This window comes from Aotus nancymaae, unplaced genomic scaffold (genome assembly GCF_030222135.1).
Source record: "Aotus nancymaae isolate 86718 unplaced genomic scaffold, 86718_ANA_hifiasm-v0.15.2.pri h1tg000059l, whole genome shotgun sequence".
NCBI lineage: Eukaryota > Metazoa > Chordata > Mammalia > Primates > Aotidae > Aotus > Aotus nancymaae.
This window is the reverse complement of record NW_026988473.1, coordinates 2,155,307-2,177,077: the sequence shown is the minus strand read 5'-3', so window position 1 is coordinate 2,177,077 and position 21,771 is coordinate 2,155,307. Positions and strand designations below refer to the sequence as shown.

The 21,771-nt window shown below is 59.1% G+C and overlaps 3 protein-coding genes across 9 annotated transcripts; 1 reads left to right on the top strand and 2 right to left on the bottom strand.

Annotated features, from left to right (window-relative positions):
• Positions 1 to 2,201: 2,201 nt before the first annotated feature.
• Positions 2,202 to 8,906, top strand: RPS6KB2 (ribosomal protein S6 kinase B2). The gene is made up of 15 exons (XM_012452910.3): positions 2,202 to 2,348; positions 2,711 to 2,751; positions 2,848 to 2,968; positions 3,255 to 3,323; positions 4,937 to 5,084; positions 6,147 to 6,204; positions 6,284 to 6,384; positions 6,497 to 6,587; positions 6,671 to 6,761; positions 6,877 to 6,984; positions 7,520 to 7,582; positions 7,723 to 7,800; positions 7,888 to 7,995; positions 8,092 to 8,204; positions 8,474 to 8,906. The coding sequence occupies exons 1-15, from the start codon at positions 2,271 to 2,273 to the stop codon at positions 8,655 to 8,657; spliced, it is 1,452 nt and encodes a 483-aa protein (XP_012308333.1). The 5' UTR covers positions 2,202 to 2,270; the 3' UTR covers positions 8,658 to 8,906.
• An 83-nt stretch (positions 8,907 to 8,989) lies between these two features.
• PTPRCAP (protein tyrosine phosphatase receptor type C associated protein) lies at positions 8,990 to 11,433 on the bottom strand. 3 transcript variants are annotated; one of them, XM_064364674.1, is made up of 3 exons: positions 11,072 to 11,130; positions 10,515 to 10,705; positions 8,990 to 9,832 (listed from the first exon to the last, which is right to left on the bottom strand). In XM_064364674.1, exons 2-3 carry the CDS (start codon positions 10,530 to 10,532, stop codon positions 9,215 to 9,217), a joined length of 636 nt encoding a protein of 211 aa, XP_064220744.1. In that variant the 5' UTR covers positions 10,533 to 10,705; positions 11,072 to 11,130; the 3' UTR covers positions 8,990 to 9,214. The 3 variants fall into 3 exon arrangements, with proteins under 3 accessions (XP_064220744.1, XP_012308334.2, XP_012308335.2); XM_012452911.3 differs by having other exon boundaries at positions 10,515 to 11,433; XM_012452912.3 differs by lacking the exon at positions 10,515 to 10,705 and having other exon boundaries at positions 11,072 to 11,433.
• A 75-nt stretch (positions 11,434 to 11,508) lies between these two features.
• Positions 11,509 to 16,857, bottom strand: CORO1B (coronin 1B). 5 transcript variants are annotated; one of them, XM_021669687.2, is made up of 12 exons: positions 16,779 to 16,857; positions 16,182 to 16,412; positions 15,873 to 16,075; positions 15,411 to 15,533; positions 15,178 to 15,307; positions 14,790 to 14,971; positions 14,584 to 14,703; positions 13,786 to 13,890; positions 13,569 to 13,714; positions 13,221 to 13,278; positions 12,101 to 12,379; positions 11,509 to 11,946 (listed from the first exon to the last, which is right to left on the bottom strand). In XM_021669687.2, exons 3-12 carry the CDS (start codon positions 16,071 to 16,073, stop codon positions 11,821 to 11,823), a joined length of 1,470 nt encoding a protein of 489 aa, XP_021525362.1. In that variant the 5' UTR covers positions 16,074 to 16,075; positions 16,182 to 16,412; positions 16,779 to 16,857; the 3' UTR covers positions 11,509 to 11,820. The 5 variants fall into 5 exon arrangements, with proteins under 5 accessions (XP_021525362.1, XP_064220742.1, XP_064220741.1 ...); XM_064364672.1 differs by having other exon boundaries at positions 16,248 to 16,412; XM_064364671.1 differs by having other exon boundaries at positions 15,873 to 16,412.
• Positions 16,858 to 21,771: the final 4,914 nt, after the last annotated feature.

The following is a 21,771-nucleotide window of genomic DNA, read 5'->3' as shown; positions in this document are numbered from 1 at the left end:
CTCTCCAAAAATAAATAAATAAATAAATAAGAAAAAAAGAAAAAAGGATTAGCCGATTGTGCAGGTGTGGTGGCATGTGTCTGTCATCCCAGCTACTTGGGACTTGAGGTAGGAGAATCACTGGAGCCTGAAAAGTCAAGGCTGCAGTGAGCCATGATCTTGCCACTGCACTCCAGTCTGGGTGACAGAGTAAGATCCTGTCTGAAAAACAAAACAAAGAAAAAAAAACAAAGTTTTTTTTTTTTTTTTTTTTGAGATGGAATTTCACTCTTGTTGCCCAGGCTGGAGTGCAATGGCATAATCTCAGCTCACTGCAACCTCTGCCTCCTGGGTTCAAGTGATTCTCTTGCCTCAGCCTCCTGAGTAGCTGAGATTACAGGCACCTCCCACCATGCCCAGCTAATATTTTGTATTGGCCAGGCTGGTCTCAAACTCCTGACCTCGTGATTTGCCCACCTTGGCCTTCCAAAGTGTTGGGATTACATGCATGAGCCGCCATGTCCAGCCTTTATTTGTTTGTTTTGAGACATGGTCTCACTCTGTCGCCCAGGCTGGAGTGCAGTGGTGCGATCTTGGCTCACTGCAACCTCCGCTGCCTGGGTTCAAGCTATTCTCCTGCCTCAACCTCCTGAGTAGCTGGGAGTACAAGTGTGTGCCACTATGCTCAGCTAATTTTTGTATTCATAGTAGAGGCAGAAGTTCATCATGTCGGCCAGGCTGTTCTCCAACTCCTGGCCTCAAGTGATCCACCCACCTTGGCCTCCCAAAGTGCAGGGATTACAAGCGCGAGCCACCTCGCCTGGCCTGTTGGTTTTTTTTGAGATAGGATATCACTCTGTCACCCAGCCTGGAGTGCAGTGGCACCATGATAGCTCACTGTAACCTTGAACTCCTGGCCTCAAGTGATCCTCCCAACTTGGCTTCCCCAAGTGCTAAGATTACAGGTGCAAGGCATCTTGTCCGGCCTCAACAGTTTTTTTTTTTCTTTTTTCTTTTTAGATGGAGTCTTGGCAGGGCGCAGTGGCTCATGCCTGTAATCCCAGCACTTTGGGAGGCCGAGGCGGGCGGATCATGAGGTCAGAAGTTCGAGACCAGCCTGGCCAATATGGTGAAACCCTGTCTCTACTAAAGATGTAAAAATTAGTTGGCGTGGTGGCAGACGCCTGTGGTCTCAGCTACTCAGGAGGCTGAGACTGGAGAATTGCTTGAACCTGGGAGGCAGAGGTTGCAGTGAGCCGAGATTACGCCACTGCACTCCAGCCTGGGTGGCAGTGAGACTCTGTCTCAAAAAAAAGGGGGAAAAAAAAAATAGATGGAGTCTTGCTCTGTCGCCCAGGCTGGAGTGCAGTGGTGAGATCTCGGCTCACTGCAACCTCTTTCTCCCGGGTTCAAGCAATTCCCCGCCTCAGCCTCCTGAGTAGCTGGGATTACAGGCGCCCGCCACCACACCCAGCTAATTTTTGATATTTTTAGTAGAGACGGGATTTCACCATCTTGGCCAGGCTGATCTTGAACTCCTGACCTCGTGATCCATCCACCTTGGCCTCCCAAAGTGCTGGAATTACAGGCGTGAGCCACTGCACCCAACCCAAAGTTTTTTGAATTGTCTAGTCTGTACCAGGTGCCTAAATGTGCTTAAAATGACAAGGGAGTAAACTCCAGCAAAGTCACATATTTACAGGTGTAACACTGACCCCCCAAACCCTTTAGGGCGGGAACCTGGCAACAGAGCCTGGCAGCGAGCTGGCCACACAGTAAATGCTCCGATCTGCAGGGTCCTCGAACCAGAGGCACTTTGAGGAGACCCTGATGCAACTGCCTCCTTTTCAGGAGCAAATCAAAAGTAAGGCGACCTGCCTTTCATCACCCAGCCGGCTGGCAGTACCCGGCTCCAAAAGGGCTAGGGATTGCATTTAAATTCACACCTGCATACACTTCCGAACCTGCCCCATCTAAACTCAAAACTCTCCCTAGAACCAAAACGGGCTCCCGGAGAGCCGTTCTGGGAAGACCAAGGGTCCTGTCGAGGGGGTTTCGCAGGCTGAACGTTGGGCGTCTCGACACTCTAGGACTACAATTCCCGAGAGGCCTTGCGACGGACGCCATCTTGGCTCCCCACCAGGCTAAGCGATTTTCCGGAAGGGGAGTAAGGCCTTTTTGCATCATCGGCGCGCGCGGCCGCCGTCGCGGAGAGATGACGTTTCGATTGTGGCCTGTCACTCAGAGCCCGGCCAGGTACTGGCCGAGGGGCCCGCGGGGCCAGCGCCGCCATGGCGGCCGTGTTTGATCTGGATTTGGAGACCGAGGAAGGCAGCGACTGCGAGGGAGAGCCAGAGCTCAGCCCTGCGGTGAGTGCCCCACACTGGCGCGACTGGATCCCGGAGCCGATCCTGTCACCCAGCCGAGGCCGGAGCCGCGGCTCCACAAGCCCAGACCCGGAGCCGGCTCCGACCGTTCCAGACCTAGATCCTGCTCAGATCCCAGTCTCTATTAAGCTCTGATCCCACCCTCACGCCGACCTCTCTTCCAGACCCCAGGCTTTTCCCAGATTCTCCCTTTCCTGCCCTCATCTTCTTCTTCCCAGTTCTTGCACATCCCTGCCAGCTGCCATCCTGACACCCTTCTCTCCTGGGCCAAGCAGTCCAGCCTGAGCGGGAGCAGGGAGGTATCCTGGCACCTTCCTTGGCTCTTACCCCTCGGTTTCTCACAGGACGTGTGTCCCCTTGCCGAGTTGAGGGCAGCTGGCCTGGAGTGAGTGAGGGTCGTGTTGGGGGAGGGAGAATAGAGTGGGGAAGGGGAACTGGGGAGCACTGGAGCCTTGTTCTCATTAACTTGTTGTGTTCGTAGGCCTGTGGGGCACTATGAAGAGGTGGAGCTGACTGAGAGCAGCGTGAACCTCGGCCCGGAGCGCATCGGGCCCCACTGTTTTGAGCTGCTGCGTGTGCTGGGCAAGGGAGGCTATGGCAAGGTAGGGCCGGCGCGCCCTCTTCTTGGCCTCACAGCCTCCATCTGTGAGGAGGCAGCAAAGGGTTCTCAAAACAAATTAGACTTGTGAATCAGCAGATCCTCTAATGGGATTCAGAGTCAGAAACAAAGGAGGGAAGGCCAAATCCTCTCCAATCGGACTTGAAATCTTCACTGCCCCACCCTTGGCAGTACCTAGGCCTCCTGGTCCCAAAGCCAGAGCTTCAGGGCGGGGCTTCCTGAAGATAGGGTGTGGAGAGAGAAGTTGATCCTTCTCCCCTGCCCTCCAGGTGTTCCAGGTTCGAAAGGTGCAAGGCACCAACTTGGGCAAAATATACGCCATGAAAGTCCTAAGGAAGGTGAGTTACTGGTTCAGCCGGTGAATACTGTGTGGCTGCCATTCCCAACGTCTGTGCCAGGCTTTGGAAGACAGCATTGAACACAATGGAGGAGGATCCCTGTCTTTGGTATTTGTTGGTTTATTGTCTGCTGTGTAATGTCTTGCAGTAATTCTCAATGGGGGCAATTTTGACTCTCAGTGGACATTTGACAATGTCTGGATACATTTTTTTTTTCATTTTTTGAGACGGAGTCTCGCTTTGTTGCCCAGGCTGGAGGGCGGTGGCTCGATCTTGGCTCACTGCCACCTCTGCCTCCCAGATTCAAACAATTCTAGTGCCTTAGCCTCCTGTGTAACTGGGATTACAGGCGCCTGCCACCACATCCAGCTAATTTTTGTATTTTTTGTATAGGTGGAGTTTCACCAGGATGGTCTAGAACTCCTAATCTCAGGTGATCTGCCCACCTCGGTCTCCCAGAGTGCTGACAGCTGGGATTACAGCTGTGCCTCGCTTTTTTTTTTTTTTTTTTTTTGAGCTGGAGTCTCGCTCTGTGGCCCAGGCTGGAGTGCAGTGGGCACTCTCCGCTCACTGCAATCTCTGTCTCCCAGGTTCAAGCAGTTCTCTTACCTCAGCCACCTGAGTACAGCTGGGACTACAGGCGTGTGCCACCACACCTGGCTAATTTTTGTATTTTTATTCATTTACTTTGAGACGCAGTCTCACTCTGTTACCCAGGTTGGAGTGCAGTGAAGTGATCTTGACTAACTGCAACTTTCACCTCCCGGGTTGAAGTCACTCTCCTGCCTCAGCCTCCTGAGTAGCTGGGATTACAGGCATGAACCACCACGCCTGGCTAATTTTTTTGGTATTTTTAGTAGAGATGGGGTTTTGCCGTGTTGGCCAGGCTGGTCTCGAACTCCTGACCTCAGGTGATCCACGCGCCTCAGCCTCCCAAAGTGCTAGGATTACGGGTGTGAGCCACCGTGCCCGGCATGGACACATTTTTGATTGTCAAGGTGAGAGGGGAGTATTACTGGCTCCTGGTGGGCAGAGGCCAGGGATGCTGCTGAACATCCCATAGTGCACAGGACAGCCTCCCACAACAAAGAATGGCCTGGTCCCAGGTGTCAGTAGTGCCGAGAAACCCTGTGTTAGAGGATAAACATCTCCGAAAGTGATGATTGCTGACAGCAGCAGAATTGTGGAGAAATACAATGGAGTGATCGAGGATGGCAGCGGGTAATGGCTGGACGGTCTGAGGAGCTCTGGATGTCCCCAGTATTTGTTGTTGTTGTTGTTTTCTGAGGCAGAGACTCACTCTGCTGCCCAGGCTGGAGTACAGTGGCGTGATGTTAGCTCACTGGCGTGAACCCAGCCTCTGCCCCTGGGTTCAAGCAATTCTCCTGCCTCAGCCTCCTGAGTAGCTGGGATTACAGGCGTGCACCACCATACCCAGCTAATTTTTGTATTTTTGGTAGAGACAGGGTTTCGCCATGTTGGCCAGGCTGGTCTCAAACTCCTGACCTCAGGTGATCCACCTGCATTGGCCTCCCAAAGTGCTGGGATTATAGGTGTGAGCCACCGTGCCCGGCCTGGATGCCCCAGTTTCTAACCAATTCTTGTATCTCCAGGCCAAAATTGTGCGCAATGCCAAGGACACAGCACACACTCGGGCTGAGCGGAACATTCTGGAGTCAGTGAAGCACCCCTTTATTGTGGAACTGGCCTATGCCTTCCAGACTTGTGGCAAACTCTACCTCATCCTCGAGTGTCTCAGTGGTATGAGTGCGGGCCCAGGCGGGGGTAGGGGTGGGGGCAGGGAGCCAGCACAGGAAGTTCTGGGAGCTCTGGGGGGAAGCTCTGAGAAATGAGTCTGTGGGGGTTGGCTAGGGGGCCCCCAATCCATCTTACCCATCCACCCATCCATCGTTCATTCATTCATTCAGCAAATGTCTGTCCAGCACCTGCTGTGTCCCTCACCTGTGTTGGGGGTGGGTGGCATGGGGGGAATTTGGGTAGAAGGCCAGAGGATGGTTTTGTCTCTTCCTACTCCCCTCCCTGTCTTGTTCTCTCCTGTGTGCCCTGCATCCAGTCAGGTCCCCAGTCCAACTGGTTCATTCTCTGCAGCGTCCTCCTCCATCCATCCACTCTCAGGGGCCTGGTGCGGGGGTCAGAGCACTTTTCTAACTGGGCGGAGGCGTCTCGCTCACCTGCTTTCTAGTGTCTCCTCCACTGACTGATGAGGTCGTACAGCCTGGGGCTGCTCCCGGCCCTTCTAGTCAGAGTCCCGTGGCTTGCTGCCCAGATCAAGCCTCACCCCTGGGCCCACTGTCCCCTGCTGGCTGTGAGCAGACTTCGCCTGCTTTTCCCTCGGTTGGGCCAGATGAACCCTGCGAGCCTCTGCCTCCATGCTCTGCATTCGCTCCCGTCTGTCTCAGCATCCCCTTCAAGTCCTAGCAAACCTCATTTTCTCTGTTCTGTTGTGCTGGGATTCACTCTGTCTTCCCTGTCTCTTCTGCGAGATCTTTGAGCTAAGCTCCTGAAGCTGTGGCCTGGGCCTGGCATATGAGAGCCATCGTGTACATGTCTGTCTCCCCAGTAGACTGAGCGTCCTGAGGGCAGTGGCTGGGTCTCTTCATCCCGTCCCCAGCTTCACCCAGCACAGGGCCAGGCTCCGAGTAGGCGTCGGTAGATGTTTGCTGAATTGAATTCCCACGGCAGCTGTGTGAGGCAGGTAGGGCGGGAATTACGAGTTCCACTTTCCCCAAGAAGAAATCAAGACTCAGAAAGCGCAAAGGGGCTTGGACCTAGCACGTGGCTGCTGATGTGTTTGTGTGGCAGGTGGCGAGCTCTTCACGCATCTGGAGCGAGAGGGCATCTTCCTGGAAGATACGGCCTGGTGGGTGTTACTCCTCTGCCCTCCCGAGGCTGCCGGGTCCCTGCCCTGCTCCCTCCTTTACCCTGTGTCGTTTCTACAGCTTCTACCTGGCCGAGATCACTCTGGCCCTGGGCCATCTCCACTCCCTGGGCATCATCTACCGGGACCTCAAACCCGAGAACATCATGCTCAGCAGCCAGGGTGCGCACGCGTGCACATCAGCTGCATGCAGGGTCTGCAATCTGTGGGGAGGGTCGAGGAGCCCGTGGGTGGGGTGTGACTCCGGTCACTCCTCTCCAACATTCTTCCTCAGGCCACATCAAACTGACCGACTTTGGACTCTGCAAGGAGTCGATCCATGAGGGCGCCGTCACTCACACCTTCTGCGGCACCATTGAGTACATGTAAGTGGCGCCTGGCTGGCCTAGGGGTCGGGAGGACAGCCCGAAGGGGCCTGGCCTGACTGACAGTTCCACCTGGACCCCAGGGCCCCTGAGATTCTGGTGCGCAGTGGCCACAACCGGGCTGTGGACTGGTGGAGCCTGGGGACCCTGATGTACGACATGCTCACTGGATCGGCAAGTCCAGCCCTCTGGGAGGGGGAGGGGGAGGGGCAGGGGCGGGAGGAGCCCCTCCTGGGGCAGGGCCTGGTGGGAGGCCCACAAGGCTCCTCTCACCTTCCTCCTCCTCCAGCCACCCTTCACCGCAGAGAACCGGAAGAAAACCATGGATAAGATCATCAAGGGCAAGCTGGCGCTGCCCCCCTACCTCACCCCAGATGCCCGGGACCTTGTCAAAAAGGTAGGGCTCCCTCCTCTTCTCCTGGGCCCTGCCAGCTGCTCTGCAGGGATTCCTGAGTCTCTGGGCAGTGGGGAAGCCACGGCCACCCTGGCCTGTGCAGTTTGCCTCTGGGAGTAAAAGGAGCCCCTGCCTCAAAGTCTGAGATTGAGCCCCGGTCGCAGCCCTGACACATATCAGCTGTTGCCCTGGCCCAGTCCCTAGGTTGAGTGCTAACCAGTGACATGCTCGTGATGGACTGGCCACTCTTCCATCAAATGCGAGCATCAGAGGTGTTGGGGGTAGGCCAGGCGGCCACATAGGGAGTTGGTGCCTCACCAAAGCACCCTGGGGCTGTGCCGGGGCCTGGGAGGCTGTGCATAGCCTTTGTGGAGAAGATGGCGTCCTTGACCAAACCTTGAAAGTCCCGGGGCTATCCATAGGTGGGAGCCGTACCCACAGGCATTCTCTCTCATGTCATCTGACCTGGCTGGCCCTGGGACATGGGGACACATGAGCAGTACCTGCCAGGCCCTCACCCTCTGTCCCGGTCCCACAGTTTCTGAAACGGAATCCCAGCCAGCGGATTGGGGGTGGCCCAGGGGATGCCGCTGATGTGCAGGTGGGTTTGGGGCCACCATCGGGGTGGAGCTGAGTCTCCAAGGGTGCCGGGAATGGGAACAGGGCCCTAGGGCAAAGTGAGTGAACAAAGGGGCAATCGGGGCGAGCTGTTAGTGGGTTTGGGGCATTCTCTACCCACAGAAGCACCCCTTTTTCCGGCACATGAATTGGGACGACCTACTGGCCCGCCGCGTGGACCCCCCTTTCAGGCCCTGTCTGGTGAGCAGCTGGCCTGGTGGTGGGTGGCTGATGGAGGACCTGCACCTTGGTGCCTTCTGACCCCTCCTCGCTCTGGTCGGCCCGTAGCAGTCAGAGGAGGATGTGAGCCAGTTTGACACCCGCTTCACGCGACAGACTCCAGTGGACAGTCCCGATGACACGGCCCTCAGCGAGAGTGCCAACCAGGCCTTCCTGGTGAGGGCGGGGGCCTGGGGCCTGTGGGACGAGGGCAGGGATCGTGGCTGAGGATGGCGGGCACTGAGTGTCTCCTGGCCCTGCCTCTGCCCCCAGGGCTTCACGTACGTGGCGCCGTCTGTCCTGGACAGCATCAAGGAGGGCTTCTCCTTCCAGCCCAAGCTGCGCTCACCCAGGCGCCTCAACAGCAGCCCCCGGGCCCCCATCAGGTACTGAGGGACAGGGCGTGTGTGGCTGGGGCAGGGGTGCTAACAGCAGGATGCCAGCTCGTGTGCCTTGGCTACGCCTATCAGCCAGTGTTGGCCTCGGTGGCTGTGTCTACCATGAGGACCCCAGTCCCTGTACCCATTGCGGCCAGGCTACCTGGATGGGAGCCTGTGTGCCCCAGCAGGTGGGAAAGGCTGCCTTCCCTGATCAAGTGCTGGCAGGCCCTGGCAGGGTCTTGGAGGCTCTTACTCTGCCTTGGTTTCTCCTGCAGCCCCCTCAAGTTCTCCCCCTTTGAGGGGTTTCGGCCTAGCCCCAGCCTTCCAGAGCCCATGGAGCCACCTCTACCTCCACTCCTGCCACCGCCGCCGCCACCCTCGATCACCGCCCCTCTCCCCATCCGTCCCCCCTCAGGGACCAAGAAGTCCAAGAGGGGCCGTGGGCGTCCAGGGCACTAAGAGGCTGGGTGGGGGGAGGGCCACCCTTGAGCCCTGTCCCTGCGGCTGTGAGGGCAGCAGGATCCTGGGCCAGTTCCAGAGACCTGGGGGTGGGTGTGAGTGCCTGTGAGAGTGTGTGTCTGCTAGGGTGGCTGGGCCCCTGAATCTGAGCACGGAGGGCTCCAGGCTACGACTGCTGGGGCCAGGGCCCTGCCGCCCACCGCCCCCGCACTCAGCTGTTCCTGTGGAAGATTAAAGGGCTGAATCGTGGCGCTGACCTGGCTCTTTCCCCTGCACTTCTGGGAGCAGGGGTGGGTTGGATCGAGGGAGAGGTCTCTGTAGGACCACAGGGCCACAGGCTGGAGGGGTTTTATTTCAAATGGTTGCCTGATGCCTCTGGGATTGGGGGTGGAGGCCTTCCCGTGGTGAGTGGGGGGACACATGGACTGGGAAAATGGTCGGGGTGGCAGTCTGAGGTGTGGCCACGTGGGGTGGGGGTCCAGTCCAGCCATGGCATCTTGGAAAGCAGAGGCACGGGTTGAGCGGCCGTGACAGGGACGGGACACCAAGACCGGCCTCTACAGTGCGGTGACATGGAGGCCCTGGGCCCCACCTGCCCTAGCACTGTCGTCCCAGGCTGCGCTGCCAGCAAAGGCATGCAGGTCACTCAGCAGGGCCTCAGCACTGCCCCCTGCGCTCGCCGGCCCTGGGGAGCTGAGGACCAGGTGCCCCTCTGCGTCACTGTCTCTGGCTTCCTCAGCCTGCACAGGGACCTGCTCCGGGCTGGGCGCTTCTCCACACCGCTGCTTGCCTTCCCCGGGGTCAGCCTGCAGGCCACCATCCGCGACGCTGTCATAGTCCGCATCCTGCTCATCCTCCTGCCGTTCAAGGTCATTGTCTGGGGACCCCAGCTCAGCTCGGGCCTGCAGCCAGCGGCCCGGGGGGCTGGCCCAGAGCAGGCGCTGCGTGCGGCCCCACAGCGCAGCACCCAGGCGGGCTGGGTGGTAGTAGCCCCCCGAGTCACGGCTGAGGCGGCACCAGGCCAGTGCCAGGCCAGTGGCCAGCAGCAGGAGCAGCAACAGCAGCAGAACGACAGTGACAGAGCTGGAGCCCACGCCGTCCTCCTCGGCGCCCCCCGAGCTCAAGGCCCCTGGTAGGGCCAGCAGCATCCCGAGCCCTAGGGCCCAGGGCAGAGCCTGTGGGAGACAGGCGGGGGCTCAGAGGGCTCAGCACCGGGGGTGGGGGCCCCGTGTGGGGCAGGCTGGGTGACCAAGACCACTTGCCTTTTTTTCTCTTCTGGATCCTCTTGGGACAGCCAAGCAGAAAAGCCCAAGGCCTTATTTGGTCAACCAAACTCTGGCCCTATGAGATCAGCCCCCATCCCTCCAACCTCCTCTCTACCGCTGCACCTCCCCCAACCACTGCACGGAGCCGCTTGCCTGGGTACTTTGCACTGGCTGTTCCCTCTACCCGGAAGGCTCCACCTTCCCCCACCCTCCCCTCCCTGGGGCTGTATGGCTGTTCACCAGGCTCAAACCACCGCCCGCCCAGGCTGAACCTGACCTTCATCTCTCCCCTGATGTGGATCCCTGCAGCCCACCCCAGCACCCCCAGCACTCACATTGCCTTTCTTCTCCCATGCCGCCTAATGCAGTAGATAATTGTACTAATTTTGTATGTCTCTCGTCTTATCTACCTCCCACAATAAGCTGCTAGGCGACGGGGGCTTTTTGGGTCAAGCATGTTAGTAGGTGCTCAGTAAGTATGGGTTAAATGTGTCTAGGCTGCCTGGGTGGGTGGGGGAGGAGAGGGCGGGAGGGATGGAGGCTGCTAGCTGGTGTCAGGCCTGGGATGGCGGGTGGAGGGGCCTAAACCCACCTGGAGGCAACTGCTCATCCTCTGCTTGGCCAGGTCCCCAGCCGGGGGTCCGTGAGGCCCCTCTTCCTCCCTCCCACCATGGGGCTGCCCCAGCTGCAGGGTTTCCGTTCCACTCCCAGTCCCTGGGGGCCCCAGGCGAGAAGGGCTGGGGGCTGGCGCAGCTGCCAGAGGAAGTCTGCGGTTGGAACAGGCTAGATGGGGGGTGTCGGGGGAGGGGTGCTGAGGTACAGCCAGCCACCCCCCGCCACCCCCCACCACCCCAGGCTGTCTGCCCAGGCTCCTGGAATACAAGTTCCTGCTCACCAGAAGACCAGGTGAGGGCCTTCCCAGGGTTCCTGAGGGGGGTCTGGCCCAGTGTGGGGTGCTGGGGGCCATACCTGGAGTCCCAGGGAGCCCAGCTTAGGTGAGAGAAAGGCCTAGCCTCTGCCACATTCCTTTTAGGTTTCACCTCTTACCCAGGGCCAGTGTGGGGCCCTTCTCAGCTCCTGGTACCCAGACATTCCAGCCCCGACCTCCTGTGAACCCCATCCCAAGAACCCGGGGGCCCCGAGTCTCACCATTGGTCCACAGGCCCCTCCGCGCCAGGCACCCACCTCCAGCTCTGGCTGTGTCGAGCGAGAAGTGAGCTCAGTGCTCGCCTGCAGCGAAGGGTGGCCCGTGTTTCCGCTTCCTGCCCACAGTACCCCACTTGCCCCTCCCTGCTACAGGACCCCTGGTCCACACCAGACCCTCCCGGGTCTCTCCAGAGGCGGCTGGGCTTCAGGGCCTGTCCTCCGAGGGAGAAGCAGTACCAGCTTGAAGCTGAATGCAGCATGTGTGCTGAGGTCCTCTGCCTCAGTTTCCCTGCCTGACAACCCAGGGGAGCCATGTCTGTGGGGCTGCTCACTGCCCCCAGACCTTCTGCACATGTGTGACTCATGTGACATCATCTGTCTCCAGGTTTCCAGACTTCCCAGCCCCACCCTCCAGCGGCAGGTCAGCCTGGCTTTTAAAAAGAGGATTTTATTTTGGAATGAAAATATAGAGCCCACCCTCCCGCTTCCTCTGGGGAGGGAGGTCTGGGCCATGGTCAGGGAGATGGTCCGTCAGAGGTCGAGGAGCTCGCCTGGGCGTAGAAATCCTCCACAGCAACAATGAGGAAAGCTGGGTGGTGGCTTTGGCCTGGGCCTGGGATGGGTCCGGGTGGTAACTGACCCCTGCTGCCTCAGAGGCCCTGGGCAGCCAGCCAGCCAGCCCGCTGCCACCAGCCAGCAGAAGCTGAGCGGGAAGGGGGCGGAGGAGATGAAGGTGGCACATGGCTGCGGCCCTAGGCATCCCCGTTCTCCATGCGGCCCAGCTGTTCCTCCAGGCGGCAGATGCGCTCCCCCTGCTCCTTGACCAGCGCCCTCAGGGCCCGCAGCTCCTGCATCACCTCCTCCAGCTTCCCAGCCTCCTGTGGGGACGTGAGGGGGTGGGGGGAGGGCGTGCTGGTCAGGGGCTGCTAAGCCACAGCCCTCCCAAACCCACCACCACCCCAGAGAGGGACAGCAAATGGCCCAGGGCCACATGTGGGGCTCCCAACACCACCTCTGCCTGGGGGTGCATACCCCGGCTCTGGCCAGGCTGCCACTGGGGGTGGCATCAGCAGCAGTGGTGGTAGATGCAGGGGCCCCCAGGCGGGAGGAGCCCGGGGCCACGGCGGGCCGGCTGTCAGACAGCACATTGCGCCGGCTGATCTTCAGGTCCCGCTGCTTGCTGGGCACGTAGGCCTCCCGCAGAGAGATGAGGATGGGGTCAGCGTCCCGCCCGCTCACCCACTCCTCAGCCTCCAGGGCTGCCTCGGGCCCGGCTGTGTCCGGGTACAGATCATCCTGGAAGAGGTCCGACTGGGCAGCAGGCCAGGGAGGTCAAGATCAGTTGGGAGGCCCCATCAGGGTCCCTCTTCACTCCCTGGCCCCAGGCTTACACTCTGTCAACCCATTCTCCCACAGCCTGGCCCCAAGGGACCTTTCTAAAGCTCAAATCTGGCCTTTCACTTCCCTTCTGGACACTGTCAACAGCTTCCTCTAAAGCTTTCCCACCCTTCCTGGGCAAGGCCCCTGTCACTACCTTCCCCTGCAAGCCACAGGGGCCACTATGTGGGTTTGTGGGATTCTGGGGCCATGGTCTGTGAGCTCCCAGAGCAGGCCCCATCAGCTTAGCTCCGCTCTGCTCCCCGAAATGTGCCTGGCACGCTGAAAGAGCACTTGGCCAATGCTGGCCAGAGAATCATGGAAGCGTGTTCAAGGCTCTGAGCGGGGCATCTGAGGCCAAGCCACATGTGGCCCGGTCCCCGCATCATGAGATTCCCCACTGCAGCTAGACTCCCTGTTCCTCTCTCCATTCCCACCACCATGCCCTTCGCCTGGCCTGTCCCAGTGGAAGGCGCCACCCCAGCTGTGCTTCCTGCCTCCTTCAGGAAGATCTCTGTGGCTGCCACTTCCTCCCTGACTGCCTGGTGTCCTCCTATGGCTTGTTCAGGGCAGGGCCCCTGCTCACCCTGTGTCTCATCCCCACTTGTCCCCTGCCTGGCACAGCCCCACAGCTGGCTGGTACAAGGGCAAGCTGGCATCTGTCCTGCTCACTGCCCACAAACCATACTAGGTCGTGTTCCATTGCCCTGGTCACAACTGCATGGCCTGCCTGCTAGAGAAAGGGGCAAGTGAGCAGATGGACGGGTGGCCTCACCTTTCTTGGCACAGTCATGACAATGGGCTCACACTTGCGCTCATGCAGTTTGTAGAACCTGGGGACGCGAGGAGGAGCCATGGGTGGAACCCCTCCGCCCCCTGCTCTCCTGGCTCCCGGCATCCTCCACTTTCAGTCCTCACCCCCAGACCTCCACAGGCTGACCCCTAAGGCAGCTAGACCCCCCACCCAAGCTGCCTCATGACAGCTCCTGTAGCCCACCTGGCCTCCCTGCTGCAAGGCTTCCTACAGGCCGACCCTGGCCCCAAGGACCCCATGGCGGATTCTGCTCCCGAGCAGCCTCCATGGCCTGACCCTGTCCCGGAGTGGCCTTGGTGGCCCTCTTACCGGGCGATCTCGCACTTGCTGACCTCCAGGCCCCGCTTGGGCATGCTGCCCATGCCCCGCTGGGGCTCCTTGCTGGTGAATGTGTTCAGGAAGTGGATGTAGGGGGGCTCCTCGGTGATCTCAAAGTACCGGATGCTGGAGTCACCCTGTGTGGGGAGGGGGCTCAGCACCGGGGCACGCCTCTGCCCTGCCCCTTGCCAGCCCTGCCCGGCCCCACCTTGCCGCACACGTAGACCACGCTGGTGTCGGGGTCGTAGAAGGGCAGCAGGGCCCCGTTGCTCGAGTCCAGTTCCTGCAGGGCCATGGGCTCCTCGAGGTTTTCCTGGCACATTGCGGGCAGTCAGGCCAAGCAGAACCTCCTCACCCGCTGATCCCAGACCACACCAGGACAGGCCTTAGCTGGCCTCACTAAGGCCAGCCAGCCTGTCCCCTAAATGCAGGTGGACTCTCTCCCACCTCTATGCCTTTGCCCACACGAAGACCCCCACCTGGCCCTCCTGGACCCACTTCATTCCCAGGGCCTCTCTTTCCCAGCCTCCTCCAGGCCTTAAGACTACGCCCAGGCCACGGAGCAGTGCTGAGACATACCCTGCCACGGGGGACCCAGGGTGCCAGCAGCACCAGCCCCTGCTTAAGGGGCCCTAGAGGTCACTATGCAGAAGCAGAGAGGGCTGGGGGCCAGGGCGCTTCTCGTGCAGGGCCGGGAGGCTTTCTGGAGGAGCAGGGAGGCTGGCACTGGCAGCTGGGTGGTACAGGCAAGCAAGGGAGAGAAGGGGCCTTCCATTGGCATGAACAACATGGGCGAAGACACGGGCAGTGGGAGGCCACCTGGGGGAGTGGTGGGGAATTTGGGCGAGCAGGGGGCAGGAGAGGAGAGGCTGACACCTCAAGTGTCAGGCAGAGAACCTAGGAACCACAGGCCTCTCCAGGGTGAACCCTGCCTGCCAAGCCCAGGGCGGAGCTCCCCAGGGTCGGGCCCACATCTCCAACTTGCCCCCTCAGGCTGGCCACTCACGGGGTCCCAGAGTGCCAGCTGCCGCTCACTCATTCGGCTGAAGCCTGTGGTGAACACCTTGCCATCGGCCAGGAAGATGGCCCGCATGGGCCGGGCACCCTCGTGAGCCTTCTCCCGCTCCTGTGGGGGACAGGCTGGTCAGTGCAGTGTCCCACTTGAGGCCCTGGGCCTATCCACAGCCATCCTTGCCCTCGGGGGCCACGTACTGCCACCAGGGTGCCCCGGCGGGGGTCGATGATGCGCACACTCTTGTCCTTGCATGCTGAGCAGAACAGGCTGCCGTTGCGGTTCCAGCTGACGTTGTAGATGAGGTCAGGGTGCAGGCTGTCCAGGCGGTACAGCTCCTCTGCCGTGCCCACGTTCCAGATGAGTACCACGTTGTCACAGCCTGGCAGGTGAGGGCCGTCAGCTTGGGCCGGGTAGGCGGCAGGAGGCTATTAGCTCACCAGACCCACTCTGCCCACCACCCTGGGACAGACCGGGTCTCTCCAACTCTGAGGGCCTCAGCTTTCCCCTCTGTCAGGTGGGCTCTGGAGGGGCTGCTGGGATGTATGGAGGGGTCCGGGGGGGGACCAGATGGAGGGCGGTGCAGACCTGCACTGAGCAGCACATTGCGGGCTGTTGGGTGCCAGGCGATGATGCCCACCCGCTTGGTGTGCCCCTCTAGTACCACCACCGGCTCCGTCAGCGGGGAGGTCAGCCCGTTCTCTGGGATCTGCCACACCTGTGGTAAGGACAGGGCCACTGGGCTCAGTCCTCTGCTGGCCCTACTGCTGGTCCCCTTGAACCACACCTGTGACCCTGGCCCAGCCAGTCTGGTGCCTCACCATGACCGTGCAGTCCTCCGAGCTGCTGGCGATGACTTCGTCGTTGTGGGGACACCAGTCGATATCCAGGACAGGCCCCGTGTGCCCGCACACCGTCGGGTAGGCTTTGTCAATTCGGCCCGTCTGTGGGCATGAGGAGGGGGTCAGGGGGCTCCACTCCTCCCAGGGCCTTAGTCTTCCCCTCCATGGAGTGGGAATGGCGTGCAAGTCCTGGCTCACAGGTGGCCCTGATGTGACTGCGCCCCACTCGCCAGGTAAGCAGGAAATGTCTGTTGCCTCTCACCCTGACTCTGTGGCAACAGGCCACTCTCTGTCTGTGCTAACAATTGAGACAATAAATCTGGGTTATAACGCCTGCCCAGCAGTGTGAGAAAGGACAAGATGAGGGGTTCCAGGTGTGCAGAAAGGCCCAGCAGGGGTGGCTAAGGTGCCTCCTCTTCCCCCAACCCTGACAGGACCCACCTTGCTTAGGGGGAGCACCAGAAAGGCACCCCCACCACTGGCTTCCACAATCACCGCCAGGAACTTGGGGTTGACGGCGCAGAAGGTGCTGTCCCAGGTAACACGGGACACGCGAATGTCCTCATAGCACTGGTCGTTCTTGACCGGCTGCCCGAACACATGGCGGAATTTGCTCTGCCGGACCACTTTGCGGAAGGACATGTCTGCGGGACAGGGAGGCCTGGGTCAGCGCGGCCCATCCCAACAACCCCAGCGCCCACCGGTGGCCCGGCCACCATCACCCTCCTGGGTCTCAGTTTCCCCAATTACAGAATGGGGTCACAGGTGCAGAGCCTGGCAGTGATCTGAGGGGTAAATGCACCGCCCGGCTCTGACCACCGCTGAGTCCTGAGGGGCTTCACAGGATGCAGGGCCCTTCCCTGGCTCTGGTGTGTGTTCGCGGGGCGGGAGGTGGGAGGTGCCGGGGCTGGAGAGCACTCAGTTCTGCTGTAGGTCCCAGCCAGTCGGGAGCAACCTCCTTCCTGCCCAGAGATTTGGAGGCTGGGTAATGGGAAAGAGAGAGGAGGCAGGAAAGGTCTCCTTACTGTGGGGCCGAGTGAGGCCCCGGTTCTGAGTCCCAGGGAATGTGCAGGGAGCCCCGGCATGGCCCCCAGGAGGGAAGCGGGGTCGGGATGCAGCTGCTGGCCGCGAAGCAACCCAGAGCGACCTTGGATGAGGATGCAGGGTGAACTATCAGCCCAACTTCCAGGGAACCTCGCCTAGGAGAGGAGAAGCTGGGCGGTCAAGGGGAGTGGGACTAAGAGTGGGGCGTAGGGTAGGGGAAGGGTTCCTGGGACCCGCAATCCCCCCTCAGCCCCGCCCCTGCAGCCCCGCCCTCGCCCCCAGCCCCGGCCCTGCCGCGCTCACCGGGGGCGCCGGGGGCTGCGGCACCGACTTCGGGCGGCTCCGGATCCCGGCTTCTGGGAAGCAGGAAGCGGGATTCAGGAAGTGACAGAGGGACCCGGGGCGGGGGCGGGGGCGGGGGCGGGGCAGGGGCTCGCAGGGAGGGGGGGCCGAGGTCACGCGCGAAGGGGCGGGGCGTGAGGCTGAGCTGAGCCGGGGCGCTGGGAGGGGGGCCGCCGGGGGCGGGGCCAGGGAGAGCCCCGCCCTCATGACCCGGTGGGGCGCCTCCCTCCGCAGCCCCTTGGGAAGAAGGGGCGGGGCGGGGCCGACGGCGTCCGCCGCGGAGGCGTCCCAGGTGCGGGTGCAGCCTGCCGCGGACCCGGGCTCTTTCGCCGACCTGCTCCTCACAGTGGCATCCGCAGGAGTCTCCAGGATTGGGTGAGGTCCCGCCTTCCTGGCCCCACCCCCCCGAACGCACACCTCCAAGGCGCCCCATTGCGGCCCCCAACAAATGTAGAATCTACACGGACAGTGGATATGGTCACGTGCCTCTTTTTAAGTTATAAAAGTTCATGCTCTTGGTTAACAATGTAAACGAAACAGCAGGTGTTGGGATTTTTTTTTTTTGAGACAAGGTCTAGACAGGCTAGAATTCAGTGGAACGATCATAGCTCACTGCAGCCTCGACTTCCTAGGCTCAAGGGATCCTCCTGCCTCAGCCTTCCAAGTAGCTGGGACTACAGACCCTCACCACCACGACTGGCTAATTTTTCTTTACTTTTTGTAGAGACGGGGTCTCTGTCGCCCAGGTTTTTTTCGTGTGTGTGTGTGACCGAGGTTTACTCTTGTCACTCAGGCTGGAGTGCAATAGCACGATTTTGGCTCACTGCAACCTCTGCCTCCCAGGTTCAAGTGAGTCTCCTGCCCCAGCCTCCTGAGTAGCTGGGATTACAGGCGCCCGCCACCACGCCCAGCTAACTTTTTTTTTTCCCCCAGAGACTGCGTATTGCTCTGTCACCCAGGCTGGAGTACATTGGTGGGATCTCGGCTCATTGCAACCTCCGCCTCCCACATTCAACCAATTCTGCCTTAGCCTCTGGAGTAGCTGGGATTATAGGCTCCCGCTGCCATGTCCTGCTAATTTTTTGCATTTTTAGTTGAGACAGAGTTTCACCATGTTGGCCAGGCTGGTCTCAAACTCCTGACCTCAGGTGATCCACCCACCTCAGCCTCCCAAAGTGCTGGGATTACTGGTGTGAGCCACTGCCCCCATCGAGCAAACAGCAGAGCTTTATGGAGTGGAAGCCCCAGGAGCCTCATTCTTCTGGGTGAACACTTGTGCATTCTGCCGACCTTCTTATTACAATTCCAAAGGAGGCCACGGCTGGCAAGTCCCTTGCACCTTGCCTCCTTCCACCACCATCTCCCTTGGAGATCCGTCCAGAGGCCTCTCTCTTCCTCTAGCCAGCTCCTGTGACAAGGAGCCCAGACTGGCCTCTCCAGATCCACCCCATCCTGTTTCACAGGTGGAGTGCACCCCCTCCCTTAGGCCAGCGGCCACTTCCCTTATTCCTCCCTTGAGCATCCACTGCCCTGGCTGACCAATGGCGCTGTCCCTTTCCCAGAAAGAGAGGGGTGGAAGAGGAAGGCGGGGAGAGCAGAAACCGCAGGAGCCTTGTCTCTGGCTACGAGAAGCACCCGCTGTGTGTCTGAGGGTGACCGGGGGCTTCTACCCCATCTCACTCCCACTGCCACACCCGGTTGAGGAAACAGGCACAGAGAGCTGCGGTGCTTGCCTGAGGTCACCCAGCCCAACGCAGTCCCCTTCGGCTTGGGTCCAAAGTCCTTGCTTTTCTTACTGCTCTGTAAACCCTGGGGCTGGAAGGATCATATAGACCATCCCACCTTCCTTCCCACCCCAAGGCCTGGCCACATCCTGTTCTCTCTGTCTGGAAGCGCTTCCCTCTGATCCCAGTGAGGCTCCATTCCCCACTCGCTCCAGGCCTCTGGTCACACGTCACCTCCTCCTAGGGCTCTCCCTGCCGACTCCTTACCCAGCCACTCTCTGGCCCTTACTTTCCTGACTGCATTATTCTTTTTTTGGAGACAGGGTCTCGCTCTGTTGCCCAGGCTGGAGTGCAGTGGTGCGGTCCTAGCTCACTACAGCCTCACTCTGGGGCTCAGTCCTCCCTCCTCAGGCTCCCAAGTAGCTGGGACTACAGGCATGCATTGCCACGCCTAGCTAATTTTTATTTTTGTAGACTCCTATGTTGCTCAGGCTGGTCCCACACTCCTGGCCTCAAGCAGTCCTGCCTCAGCCTCCCAAAACTCTGGGATTACAGGTGTGAGCCAGCACCCACCCGTGTTCTTCTCCGGCGCCCCTGATGTCCTATCAGATGCTTATTGGTGTATTTGTCTTGTGTCAGCCTCCATCAGGATGTCAGCAAATTGAGGGTAAAGACTTTGCCTATTTTCCTGCAGTATTCCCAGCACCTAGAACAAGACCCAACACGCAGTATGGGATCAAGTAACGTATGAGGAATGAAATGAATGAGCATCAGCCCTGAATATAGAATTGAACAATATTCATAATCACAACTCTCAGAATCAATGTCTGGTGCCCATGAAGGAGAAGGAAAGAAGGGCATCTCTCACCTGGAGAAGGAGCGAGTCTCCCAGATGGCGGCAGGAGCCTGGCCCCCCTGGGATGTGGTAGACAGGAGATCGTGGCTGGGCAATGTCTTGGAGGTAAGCCCACCTTCATGCCCATTTTCTCTAACACAAAACCCTCCTCCATGGGCCACTACAACTCCTCTTTTTTTTTTTTTTTTTTTTTTGAGATGGAGTCTCGCTCTGTTGCCCAGGCGGGAGTGCAGTGGCGTGATCTCGGCTCACTACAACTGAAACCGCCTTTGCAAAACTGACTGAGAGTGAAAGAGACCTAATTTAACGGACTCCATCTTGCTTCTAACCTCTAAGCTGTCCTTGTTCACTTCTGGGCGTAGACTGAGTTCACTTTGGAAGAAACTTAGTTTATGGTTCAAACAAAGATGGTGACAGCCCTTTCCCAAAGCAGACTTCCTTGTTGCCTGGGCACTTGACTACCTCTGAGGACTCACGTTAGCCACAAGATTAGAAATGATGGTTCAGGAGTCATGCAGCTGGAGGTGACAAGATTCTTCCCCTCCCTAAACTGCTCCTAAGATCAGCCCTTGAGATATTTTGCAGACCCTGCACTGGATGGATCAGCTGGCCCCACCCACATCAATAAACTGGCTCATCTGATCCTGGGCCCCCACCTAGGAACTGACAGCACACGAAGACGGCTTTGACTCCCTACGATTTCATCTTGACCAATCAGCACTCCTGGCTCACTGGCTTCCCCTCACCCACCAACTTATCCTTAAAAACTCTGCTCCCCGAGAATGCTCAGGGAGACTGATTTGAGTAATAATAAACTCCAGTCTCCTGCACAGCCGACTCTGAGTGAATTACTCTCTCTATTGCAATTTCCCTGTCTTAGTGAATCAGCTCTTCTAGGCAGCAGGTAAGGTGAACCCCTTGGGAGTTACACAATCTGCACCTCCTGGGTTCAAGAAATTCTCCTGCCTCAGCCTCCTGAGTAGCTGGGATTACAGGCATGTGCCACCATGCCTGGCTAATTTTTGTATTGGTAGAGATGAGGTTTCACCATGTTGGCCAGGCTGGTCTCAAACTCCTGACCTCAGTTGATCTGCTTGCCTTGGCCTCCCAAAGTGCTGGGGTTACAGGCGTGAGCCACCATGCCTGGCCTGAGAACTCCTCTTTATCCTGCAAAACCCTTCAGGCATTCCACCCCATCCTGTCCCACAGGTGGAGCTGCCCTGCCTCCCTCAGGCTGGCGGCTCTGGGGCACCAGCTGTGACATGGTAAAAACCCCATAAAACTGCACACCTCAACCGTACCTCGGCTGTCTGTTGAAACTGCTCTCTGTAACCCTGATGTGACAGGCAAGCAGTCCAACCCCACGCCATCTTGGCCCCTTCGACTTGTAATAAGTAACTAAGTTCTGCAGTTTCCACCCTACCCAAGCAATGTGTAAAGTACGCTTATCTTGACTTCTGTGAACCACTTAAGTAACAATCAGAATGTCTGAAGCCCTTCACCCTCATCTCTGCCCAGGAAGTGATTTACGGAACGTCCACCCCGCCCCCCCGCCCCTCACCCTCACCCCTGAGGTGTTGTATGGGCTTAAAAGGTCTTGACACCCTCCTTTCAGGGCCACGGGTTGGAGAGACGTGAGTCCTCCATGGCCGCTGACAATACAGACCCTGCAATTTGCACACTTTTTCTGTGCTCACTCAGGTACAACACCAGCTACCTTGCTTGTTCCCTTCTTGAGTATCCACTGCCCTGGCTGACCAAGGGGCGATGGTCAGCACTGCTCTTTCTCCTGGAGAGAAATCACCCATTATGGGTGGGATCCCCCTTTGGATCCTTGGAAATGGGGCTGGTCTACTCCCCAAGAGGTGGGGTTTGGAGTGTGGACCAGAGCTGAAGGCAAGCGGCTGGTGCTAAGGTTTTATTCCTGATCTGCCTGCCATGCTGAAAAGGCTCTGGGAGCCCTGCCCAGAAAAAGCGAGAAGGGTGCTGTGGAGTGCTCCGGGGGGACAGAAGCCAGGCCCTGCACTCAGAGTGTGCCCTTCAATGGGACGGGGAGGGGGAGAGCTTACCTGTGGAACAGGAACAGTGCTGTGGTGGGGAGGCTTGGGGGACAGAAGACCTGCCACTCAGGCTCTGGCCTGTGGCTCCGTATTGGTTCCGGGGCTGAGTGAGACCGGGGGTTGCCAACTGCTGTAATCAAATTAATGGCTAACAGTCACAAGCGCTTCATAGGGATTCATCCTCCTGGAAGATGGGTATCATTATTATGATCCTCATTTTACAGATAAGGAAACTGAGTCTGAAAGAGGCCAAGAGCTTTGTGGAGGGTCACACAGCCTATGAGTGGTGGAGCCAGAATTCAACAGCCTGAGGG

Coding starts and splice junctions, on each gene's coding strand:
- RPS6KB2 (XM_012452910.3), top strand. CDS start 2,271: ATGGCGGCCGTGTTTGATCTGGATTTGGAGACCGAGGAAGGCAGCGAC. Junction 5,085..6,146: donor CATCCTCGAGTGTCTCAGTG/GTATGAGTGCGG, acceptor TTTGTGTGGCAG/GTGGCGAGCTCTTCACGCAT. Junction 7,801..7,887: donor CCCCTTTCAGGCCCTGTCTG/GTGAGCAGCTGG, acceptor GTCGGCCCGTAG/CAGTCAGAGGAGGATGTGAG.
- PTPRCAP (XM_012452911.3), bottom strand. CDS start 10,889: ATGGCCCCCAGCACCCCACACTGGGCCAGACCCCCCTCAGGAACCCTG. Junction 9,833..10,514: donor GGATGAGCAGTTGCCTCCAG/GTGGGTTTAGGC, acceptor TGTCTCCCACAG/GCTCTGCCCTGGGCCCTAGG.
- CORO1B (XM_064364671.1), bottom strand. CDS start 16,073: ATGTCCTTCCGCAAAGTGGTCCGGCAGAGCAAATTCCGCCATGTGTTC. Junction 15,308..15,410: donor CGGAGGACTGCACGGTCATG/GTGAGGCACCAG, acceptor TCCTTACCACAG/GTGTGGCAGATCCCAGAGAA. Junction 11,947..12,100: donor GCAGCCTGGCCAGAGCCGGG/GTATGCACCCCC, acceptor ACGTCCCCACAG/GAGGCTGGGAAGCTGGAGGA.